This window comes from Tachypleus tridentatus, chromosome 3 (assembly GCF_004210375.1).
Source record: "Tachypleus tridentatus isolate NWPU-2018 chromosome 3, ASM421037v1, whole genome shotgun sequence".
Taxonomy (NCBI): domain Eukaryota; kingdom Metazoa; phylum Arthropoda; class Merostomata; order Xiphosura; family Limulidae; genus Tachypleus; species Tachypleus tridentatus.
In genome coordinates, this window is record NC_134827.1 from 78473057 (window position 1) to 78483612 (window position 10556).

At 36.3% G+C, this 10556-nt stretch overlaps 1 protein-coding gene across 2 annotated transcripts; it reads left to right on the forward strand.

The window, feature by feature from the left end:
* The first annotated feature begins 1030 nt into the window (after window positions 1–1030).
* On the forward strand, window positions 1031–9910 carry LOC143246098 (uncharacterized). 2 transcript variants are annotated; one of them, XM_076492314.1, is made up of 3 exons: window positions 1031–1140; window positions 6739–7323; window positions 9800–9910. In XM_076492314.1, exons 2-3 carry the CDS (start codon window positions 6744–6746, stop codon window positions 9859–9861), a joined length of 642 nt encoding a protein of 213 aa, XP_076348429.1. In that variant the 5' UTR covers window positions 1031–1140; window positions 6739–6743; the 3' UTR covers window positions 9862–9910. The 2 variants fall into 2 exon arrangements, with proteins under 2 accessions (XP_076348429.1, XP_076348430.1); XM_076492315.1 differs by having other exon boundaries at window positions 6739–7309.
* The last annotated feature ends 646 nt before the right edge of the window (window positions 9911–10556 follow it).

The window sequence follows — 10556 nt, forward strand, 5'->3', positions numbered from 1 at the left end:
TTCCAGAGCATTGTTGTAGATTTTTGTAAAATTCTTGTACTTGGTCTAAGATTAATCATCTCTAACTTTGTTTGTTTTGAATTTCGCGCAAAGCTACACGAGGGCTATTTGCACCAGTATTCTCTAATTTAGCATTATGAGACTAGGTGGAAAGCAGCTAGACATCACTGTAACATTATAACCCCCTTCCACGGCTGAAAGGGCGAGCATGTTTGGTGTGACGAAGATTCGAAACCACGGCCCTCGGATTACGACTTAAGTGCCTTAACCACCTGGCCATGCCGGGTTCTTTAACTTAGTAGGTACAGACTAAAGGCCTAGTCATCACAACGGAAAGTGATGAGCATGTTTGGTGTAACGAACACCCTCGTCACCAGCACGTGAAGTTAAATGAGAGTTGTTAACCTGAAGATGACCTAGGAAGGTTAAACGTTGTTCTTTGCTTATCAATAAAAGTGTTAATACCCGTACCAACCGTTCGGAGATACATTTTTAAATGAGAATTATTAACCTGCAGATGACCTAGGAAGGTCGAAACGTTGTTGTCTGCTTATCAATAAAAGTGTTAATACACATACCAGCAGTTCTGAGATACATTTTTAAACGAGAATTGCTTAACGTAAATTGGCGTTGACACTATAAAAATTAAGAATAAATATTTTAATGGGGATATTTTTTTATATTTTCGAAATATTATTGGTGTCCGAAAACTTTTAAAACTTTAATAAAAGAGAGTCGAAATTGCAAAAACTTTCTCTAATACTTTCCTTAATGTATTAAATATAATTATGATTATCATATTACTTAGTTTTAAAAAAACAAATGAGGTTAATTCATCCATGTGATACGTGCAGTTGACATAATTACACTTCATATAACTTTTCACTAAAGTAAGGTATCCATCACAAGTTTTAATTTTGTTTTTTAATAGCATTATTGTTGCGCATGACAATTAAAAGCCTACGTCTCCAGAGTATTAGCCAATCAGAAGAAGAGACATGTAAAAACCTTCGACATGAAAAGTATAAAAGAAGAGAGGAGAGTCGTAGCGAGACACCTATGTTTTCCAACACGAGGTAACAGTCGCTCCAAAACGTTCTAATCATCTTTTGAAGAGAAGAAAAGAAGTAGAACTAACAGGTTGGGATACGCTTTAATTTAATTTTGACTAGCGACATCTTTTGACATAAGTTGAAACCAAGTTGTATTGATAAAATCATGGGTTATTTTTCTTTCACATTTGCTGAATATATTATGATATTATTAATCGATTAGAAATCTCACAGTAATGTTAAAATTAACGTTTTCTAGGTCTCAAAATTCGATGTTCAATCCCTGAGACGCTAACAACTCGAACAATGCAATGTGAAGTTTTGCACTTCTGATATATAAGTTCACAAGAGAGTTCGGTTTGGTTTGGTTTGTTTTCAATTTCACGCAAGGCTACTCCAAGGCTATCTGCGATAGCCTTCCCTAATTTAGCAGTGTAAGACTAGAGAGAAGCAACTAATCAGCACCACCCACCGCCAATTCTTGGGCTACATTTTTACCGACGAATAGTGGGATTGACCTACATTATAACGCCCCCACGGCTTAAAGGGCGAGCATGTTTGGTGTGACGGGGATTCGAGCCCGCGGCCCTCGTATTACGAGTCGAGTACCTCAACCATCTGGCCATGCCGGGCTTCTATCGGAGGGACAGAGGTCAGTTTGCCGATTTCCAACACTAAAATCTGGGATGAGAAGGTCCAATTTAAATTTCTTCTGAAACAAATAATTAAACCTCAGTAAAAGTTCTTAAAGTACCAAATAAGTAGGTGTTTGAAGTACCAAATGAGTAGGTGTTTGAAGTACCAAATTAGTAGGTTTTTGAAGTACCAAATGAGTAGGTGTTTGAAGTACCAAGTGAGAAGGTGTTTGAAGTACCAAATGAGTAAGTGTTTGTAGTACCAAATGAGTACTGAGAAGGGATCTGAAACATCTTTGTAATATAGAATAAATGCCAAAGTAGCGAAAGTTAATTACATTTAAGTAGTTTAGCAGTGTAATACTAACGGGAAAGCGCTCATCAACCGCCAACTCCTGGGCTACTCATTTACCAACAAACGGTGGGATTGACCATAACATTACAAAGTTCATCGTGTGAAACTGTGAATCTGATAGTTCCTGAATCGCGGTTCATTGCAGCAACATCATGTTTTGTTGTAGTAAAGTTGCATTTCACATTTCGGGATCGCGAGAGGGTTTTAAGAGCAACTGTCAAATTCCTATGTTCAATTAATATAACTCAAGGTAGTGGGTGTTTTCCATCTAGTTTATCAGCTCAACATTACATTGCTGCGTATTATTATATATATAGACTTTCGTTACGCAGAAACTGGAAATGCTCACTATATTCTCAAACAGATATGATGAAAATCTCCAGCTGCAACTTAATCTCTTACATCTCAAACTAATGCGATCAAGTAGTCAGAAGCTACTATAAATCATTATGAACCGTATCAGCTAGCTATGCTTATTACAATGTATAAAGTCAGATATCTTATCAAATTATTTTTTGTCCGTAGTTAAGCATATACAAAGCCAAAAAACAAGATAAATAAAAGACTAGGAGTTTAAAAAGCCCCAAATAGGGCTCGTAAAAGATGTAAGAAAATTGTATCTGATGGACCCCAACTAGCGGGGGTTTGTGATTTGACCTGCTATGTATTCAGCCTTCCTTCCTTAGTTTCTACGTATTCAGATTTCCTTCCTTAGTTTCTATGTATTTAGTCTTCCTTTCTTCCTTAGATTTATGTATTCAGCCTTCCTTCCTTAGTTTCAATGTATTCAGCCTTACTTCCTTAGTTTTTATGTAATCACCCTTTCTTCCTTAGTTTCTATGTATTCAGCCTTCCTTTCTTAGTTTCTATGTATTCAGCCTTCCTTCCTTAGTTTCGTTACAATTCCTATTTTCAGGTCTTAAAATTCCCAGTTTTTTATTCATTTTGTAAAACCTTAAATCACATTATTCTTTACTACCCCATTATGGGTCACCAGTAAAAAGAGTCAACAAAAGTATTTAAACTACATTATTTCATACAACTACTAACGAGGAGTTTTACACATCTGCTCCCAGGTGATAAAGCAGTATGTTTGCGGACTTACAATGCTAGAATCCGGGTTTCTATACCCGTAGTGGGCAGAGCACAAATAGCTTATTGTGTTGCTGTGTGCTTAACTCCAAACACAATTTACAAATCTGATTGTGATTTTCAAACTTTATTTGTTAGCTCGTTGTAAAACATTTTTTACTAGCACAAAGAAAGTCTGTTTAAATAAAAAGCACATGAAGCTGATTGAGATATGTAGGCTTACATACTGACGGCCTGTGATGACAGATGTTTAATGGAAGTTTCTTCAAGCTTCCCATTTTGCTTTTATAAGAATATGCCTATACAGTATCGTAATTTTATAAAAATCTGCCTGTACAGTATTGTAGTTTTAGAAGAATCTGCCTATACAGTATCATAGTTTTTCAAGAATCGGCCTGTAAAATATCGTAGCTGTATGAGAATCTGCCTATACAGAATCATAGTTTTTCAAGAATCTGCCTGTAGAATATCGTAGCTGTATAAGAATCTGCTTATACAGTGCCGTAGCTTTTTCTGATCACATCTGAGCGATCACATTGTGTAAAAAACTAGATTTCTACCTGCAGCAGTATCCCAAACAACATATACGGGCACGCACATAGTTAGAAGTGGGGTATTCGGCCGAACCCCCAACTATTTTAATCTAACAAAATCATGCTTAGGGACCCGGCATGGCCAAGCGTATTATGGCGTGCGACTCGTAATCTGAAGGTCGCGGGTTTGCATCCCCGTCGCGCCAAACATGCTCGCCCTTTCAGACGTGGGGACGTTGTAATGTGACGGTCAATCCCACTATTCGTTGATAAAAGAGTAGCCCAAGAGTTGGCGGTGGGTGGTGATGACTAGCTGCCTTCCCTCTAGTCTTACACTGCTAAATTAGAGATGACTAGCACAGATAGTCCTCGTGTAGCTTTGCGCGAAATTCAGAAACAAATAATTTTCCCCTTTAAACATTCTGCGCACAGGACTGAAAGGTATAAATGTTTATTGAAATTTTAGTTAATATTTTCTATCATTTAGTCCATTTTATATTCCTCTTAGTAACTCAGCTGTAAATCCGAAGGGTTATAACGCTATACTGGTGTTGAACACAGTACAGATAACCCACTGTGTACACTTGCCCTTAAAAAACAAACACTTCCATTCATTGCCACATTTTCCCTCAGATCTTCATTTGAAATTTCAATACATTTTTATATTTGTTGTGCCTCGAAATGATGCTCTGCCGCCTTTAAAAAGTGAGCAGCTAATAAAATAATTATATTTTATAGACCAGCGTTTCTTACCGTTTCGATTCCAAATACCGTCTGCCTTTGTAAGGTGAGCATTTTTTGTTTGTTTGTGTTGGAATTTCGCACAAAGCTACTCGAGGGCTATCTGTGCTAACCGTCTCTAATTTAGCAGTGTAAGACTAGAGGGAAGGCAGCTAGTCATCACCACCCACCGCTAACTCTTGAGCTACTCTTTTACCAACGAATAGTGGGATTGATCGTCACATTATAACGTCCCCACGGCTGAAAGGGCGAGCATGTTTGACGCGATCGGGATGCGAACCCGCGACCCTCAGATTACGAGTCGCACGCCTTAACACGCTTGGCCATGCCGGGCCGTAAGGTGAGCAGCTAATAAAATAATTACATTTTATAGACCAACGTTTCTCACCGTTTCGATTCCAAATACTGCTCGCCTTTGTAAGGTGAGCAGCTAATAACATGATTATATTTTATAGATCACCGTTTCTTATCGTTTCGGTTCTAAATACCGTCCGCCTTTGTTTGGTGAGCAGCTCATAAAATAATTATATTTTATAGACCACCGTTTCGACTCCAGATACCGTCTCGCTGTCGTAGACCATTAAAATAGAACGGGGATAAAATACGATTTACTAATGAATAATTTGTTAGTTTCTGTTTGGTTGTTTTTGTGAAATTTCACTGGTTGGCAAGGCGGTTTCAATGCACCCGTGGCCAAGAAACACTGTAAATATATACAGCTCTTTCTAGCTCATGACTGCCACAACGTGTAAATTAGTTGAAGGAAATTATTGTGTGACGTTAATTTAGAATTATTATATCCCTCAAAGATTACAAAAAACGATACTTGAAACTTATCAAAATTAATTTGAGCAAAAAGGTTTCCCCCATTAATATCCTCCAGTGGAATAGCGGTAAGTCTTCGGATTTAAAATGCTAAAATCAGGGGTTAGATTTCCCTCAGTGGACACTGTAAATAAATAGCCTGTGTGGCTTTGCTAAAGGAAAACACAGACATTCCCTCATTAAAATATGTGACAAATAAAAGTTTCTCCGAATTTTTTTTTTATATTAATCATTACTGATAAAGTTTAATGATACGTTCTAAGCCTGAAAGGAATGAAATCTATTGTATTATTAGAGTGTATTGAGGTAGAATAGAGAAAGTCATTATGCAATCTCAGGCTACAAAACAGTATTCTTTGTTTAGCATTCGTTAATTCTACCTTAACCCTTGCCAAGTAGTTAAGGCACTGGACTCGTGATCTGAGGGTCGCGGGTTCTATTCCTCGTCACACCAAACATGCTGGCCCTTTCAGCCATGGGGGTGTTATAAATGTGGCGCTCAATCCCACTATTCGTTCGTAAAAGAGTATCCCAAGAGTTAACTGTAAGTGGGGATAATTAGTTGCCTTCCCTCTAGTCTTACACTGCTAAATTAGGGACGGCTTGCACAGATAGCCCTCGTGTAGCTTTGCGCGAAATTCAAACCAAACCTTTACCATTTGCTTTTCGCATTTTTTTTCGTCGTTTATATTTATTTTAAAAAAAGCTTAAAACAAAATTTCGAATGAAAAACCGAAATCTTTCATTCAATATAAACATTTAATCTGGAAAAATATTTTCTTAAGTGTGTGTATGTGTGTTTTTTGTTGTAGTTTTTTTTATAAACATAAGTGTAAAACAGTATTATGAGCCCCATACATCACAATGAACGGGTTAGGATATATTCTTTGTGAAATGCGAGGCAAGATAGACTAAATAACAGAAGGCCAAGGTTATGTTGTTTTTTTCCTGTCCCAAAACACTTTTAACTGTTTTTATTCCACGCTCAATGTTGGCTTACATACCGACGGCCTGTGATGATCGATTTTTAATGGAAATTCTTTCCAGCTTCCCATTTTGCTGAGAAAAGAATCTGCCTATACAATATCGTAGTTTTGTAAAAATCTGCCTCTATAGTGTTGTAGCTTTATAAGAATCTGCCTGTACAATATCATAGTTTTATAAGAATCTGCCTCTACACTGTTGTAGCTTTATAAGAATCTGCCTATACAATGCCGCAGTTTTAAAGATCATATCTGAGTGATCACATGGTGTAAAAAGCTAGATTTCTGCCTGCAGCAGTATCCCAAACAACATACACGTTTACGCACGTTATATTATCATGTAACTGTATTTAAATAATTTTACTTGCAAAAGAATTTCATATCCAATTAAATTAATATAGTTTTCCTTAATAAACATTAACATTGCACATTTCATATTTTAATGATGTAATATTTCTGCTGAGTCAGCATATTTCATTCAGGCAGGTTTTCTTAGTGATTTAAATTCATCTTTGTTTATAGTACACATGCATCGAATTACCAGTGGAATCGTATTTGTCCTCCATATTTGGATCTTGTTTGTTCTGGTGGGAGGATTTAATTCTGAAATTAGTCCAGCCCTAGAAGCCTTGCTGCTAAGAGCCAAAGACAAAGAGCACCAGAAAGAAGTGTGGAATGGTCTTTCTGCAAGATGGAAGGAGAGGATGTTGGACAAGCCTTCTGAAGTCTTGAAAGAAACAGGGTTGAACTACATGTCTGACACGTGGGACAAACGGGATTGGAACAGACTTTCTGGGATGTGGGGCAAACGAGACTGGAATAGGCTTTCTGGGATGTGGGGCAAACGAGACTGGAATAGGCTTTCTGGAATGTGGGGCAAACGGGACTGGAATAGACTTTCTGGGATGTGGGGTAAACGAGACTTGAAGAAGCTTCCTGTGATATGGGACAAAATAGACTTGAATAAACTTTCTGGGATGTGGGGCAAACAGAATTGGAAAGTCCCGTTTGAACTCAGGACCAAACAAAGTACAGACCCAAACAGTTTAACTGGAATTTTACTTATGGTGCCGAATGAAACGAGTGATGAAATGTGGGTATTTCAAGGTAAACTGGAAAACTTTGTAGTAATTTTATCGTAAAAAAGTAAATTATGCATTTCATACAACTAATCTTACTGACTTGCTGCATATTTGGTTTCGCAATGCTTTTATCCTAAGATTTTCTTAAGTCGACTTGTATTAATTAGGCTTAAATCATTTTACGACGTTCCCCAGTAGCTCAGCGGCACGTCTACGGACTTACAACGCTAAAAACCGGGTTTCGATACCCGTGGTGAGCAGAGCACAGATAGCCCATTGAGTAGATTTGTGCTTAATTCAAAAAACAACATCATTTGACGACATAATCAGCTGCTCCGGATATATGTTATATGAATTAAAAAATTAAATAGAAAATAAATTGTTTTTGGTTAGTTTTGAATTTCACACCATGCCATTCCAGAGTCTATAAATAACTGTTAAATCTTAACCATGAATTTATCCACATCTTTTGACACGGTTCCTTCAAGAACATTCAAATAAACTTTGTGAATAAAATTGAAACTTTACTATTGTTTCACATTGGTCACCTCGAAATAAGCACTTTTTTGTCAATAAACATATGTCTTTATGGTTGATTAACTTTCTTGGAATGGGAGAGAGCAAAATAAAAATCCCAAAGCCAATGTAACATAATTGTTTAGTAATAATGTATATTTGTTTGTTTTTTGAACTTCGCACAAAACTACACGCGAACTATGTGCGCTAACCGTCCTTAATTTCTCAGTGTAAATCTAGAGGAAAAGTATTTAGTTAACACCACCCACCGCCAACTCTTGGAATACTCTTTTACCAACAAATAGTTAAATTGACCGCATATAACAATGCCCTCACGGGTGAACGAGAAAGCATGTTTAGTGTGACGGGGATTCAAAGCTGCGACCCTCAGATTACAGGCCCAGAAAGTATTTGTCCACACTCAACTTTTTCTAGTCAGCAAACATAAATTACTAATGAGTCCATCATGGTCAAACACCGTGGGGGCGTTATAATGTTATGGTCAATCCCACTATTCGTTGGTGAAAGAGTGTTCCAAGAGTTGGTGGTGATGACTAGCTACTTCTCTCTAGATTTTCACTGCTCAAATTAGAATTGGCCTCGTGTATCTTTGCGCGAAATTTCAAACACAAACAAACACATATTTCCTGCCACACTATGTGTGTTAGGCACCTGTGCATAAATTGATATATCAATTTGCTCGTTTCACTGTTTTGCCAGTGGCACAGCCGTATGTCTGCGGACTTACAGTGCTAGAAAACGGGGTTAATCAGGGTGCAGTTAGTTCATTGTGCAACTTCGTACTTTAATTGTCAACAAACAATCAAATTGTTTCACTAAACGTGTGTAGGATGCCACATGTTAATTAATATCATTATGTTGAAGGTAAAACAATGAAAATCGTTAGGTAGATGCATGAAACGCCAACAAAAACAAGGATGTAATCTGATAGTTTTTTTTAATCTGTGTTTTGTATGAGTGACCTCGTTTGGAAAACATGTCCAAAGCGTCTTCTTACAACAAGTCACCAGGTTCGTATTTCGAACTCTGTAATAACGAAAGCGTAAACAAGGCTATTCGTGTTATAATTGTAATAGCACCATTTAAGTGGGCTCGTAATGCGAAGCCTATCTTACCTATTAAATACAATTCGCGGATTTCATATCGTAGGAAACAAGTGTAATTGACCTTCTAAAACACTTTCATTTCGAAACTATTCTTTCAGGCTAATTTTCTATCTCTAACTACAGTGATTATGCCTTGTCATGTTTGGGTCATTTTTTAAGTAAATACATAAATTAATGATCTCACAGAAACAATGAGCATGCATGTTTTTGAAACAATGTATAGCATGAATTGTTGTAGAGTTGGCTGAAAGGCAAACACAAACAGACACACACACAAACTCACATCCTATATTTTTATGTGAGAACAAGCAGTAAAAGTTCTTTGGTGTTTCTATTGTTTTAGTATTATATTCGCCCCAACTCCCTCGTGGCTCAGAGTTAAGACTGAGGACTTATAAGCTAAAAAGAAAAGTTCTATCTCTGTAATGGATGCCATACAGATAGTTAGTTGTGTATCCTTCCATTTAACAACAGAACAAACCCAGCAATTCTTTCAACAAAGAGAAAGTGAACAGTATGTTTAGCCACCAAAGTTACTAGATTTAAGATGATGGATAGTGTCATTAAAAATGTTATATTGTATTATTTTAAATCTTAACTGGTGTAAGATACACGTGCCATTGAAAAATAACGCGTAAATTTTGTGCACAATTATTTTTAAAATAATCCCTAAACTTGGACCAAAATATTTTTCGCGTAAGCAATCTTCGAACCTCATTTGTTAAAATGTCTTGTAGTCTGTAACAATTATCCTACAAATGAACGACAACTTGTTTTTTAGGGAGATATTGTTAAAATATAACAACCAAATTTTAATGAACTAAAACTAATTTGAGTATTTACTTTCCTTATGTTTAGAGCCATTAGAAGTCAGAAATCAGAAGACATCAGATGGTTCCTCCTACCTGAAGAGTGAATGACAAGAGAATTAGGGTTAACAGCTAAAACCCTTTGTCTTTAAAGACTAAATCGACTAAAATTGTGATTATACGAAAATGATTTCTTAGAATATTGTTATGTTACATGTAATTTTAGGGCTTGAACCATAAATTTTAGTAATAATTAATATGTAATTCTGATTGTTGTTACATTATTACAACACTAGTCTCAAGCGTTATGAACTTTTTTCATGTAACGGAATTATTTCTTTGACCGTTTGTTTCCGAGTAAAATATTGAAATACGAAATAAATAAAGTTCAGAGTGAATAATCAGTAAAATAATATCACACATTTCTTATGGTGTGAATGCTTTTACAGCCACACCTTTATAACTGTTGTTGTAACAAATGGATTATATAACTGGTTTTTCGACGAATACTGTTGTTTGTTACATCCCAGTTGATCTGATGATCTTTGGATTCAGCAAAACGCGTCACTGACAATGAATATGACGAACGCAGTATGGTTGTAATACCAATGTTATACGTTTTTCTAGTTCGTTAAAAATACCTAGATAACTAGAAATAAATGTAGTGCTCAAAGTGTTATAGGTCTTTTACTAATATCTTATGACAAGCTTAATTAATATCGTAATTTTCTGTTGTTTTTTTTTAAACCAACTTTCCATTACCTTATAAATATAGCTTTTAAATACTTTAAAAAGTGAGAAAAAAC

Coding starts and splice junctions, on each gene's coding strand:
- LOC143246098 (XM_076492314.1), top strand. CDS start 6,744: ATGCATCGAATTACCAGTGGAATCGTATTTGTCCTCCATATTTGGATC. Junction 7,324..9,799: donor TGAAATGTGGGTATTTCAAG/GTAAACTGGAAA, acceptor CCTTATGTTTAG/AGCCATTAGAAGTCAGAAAT.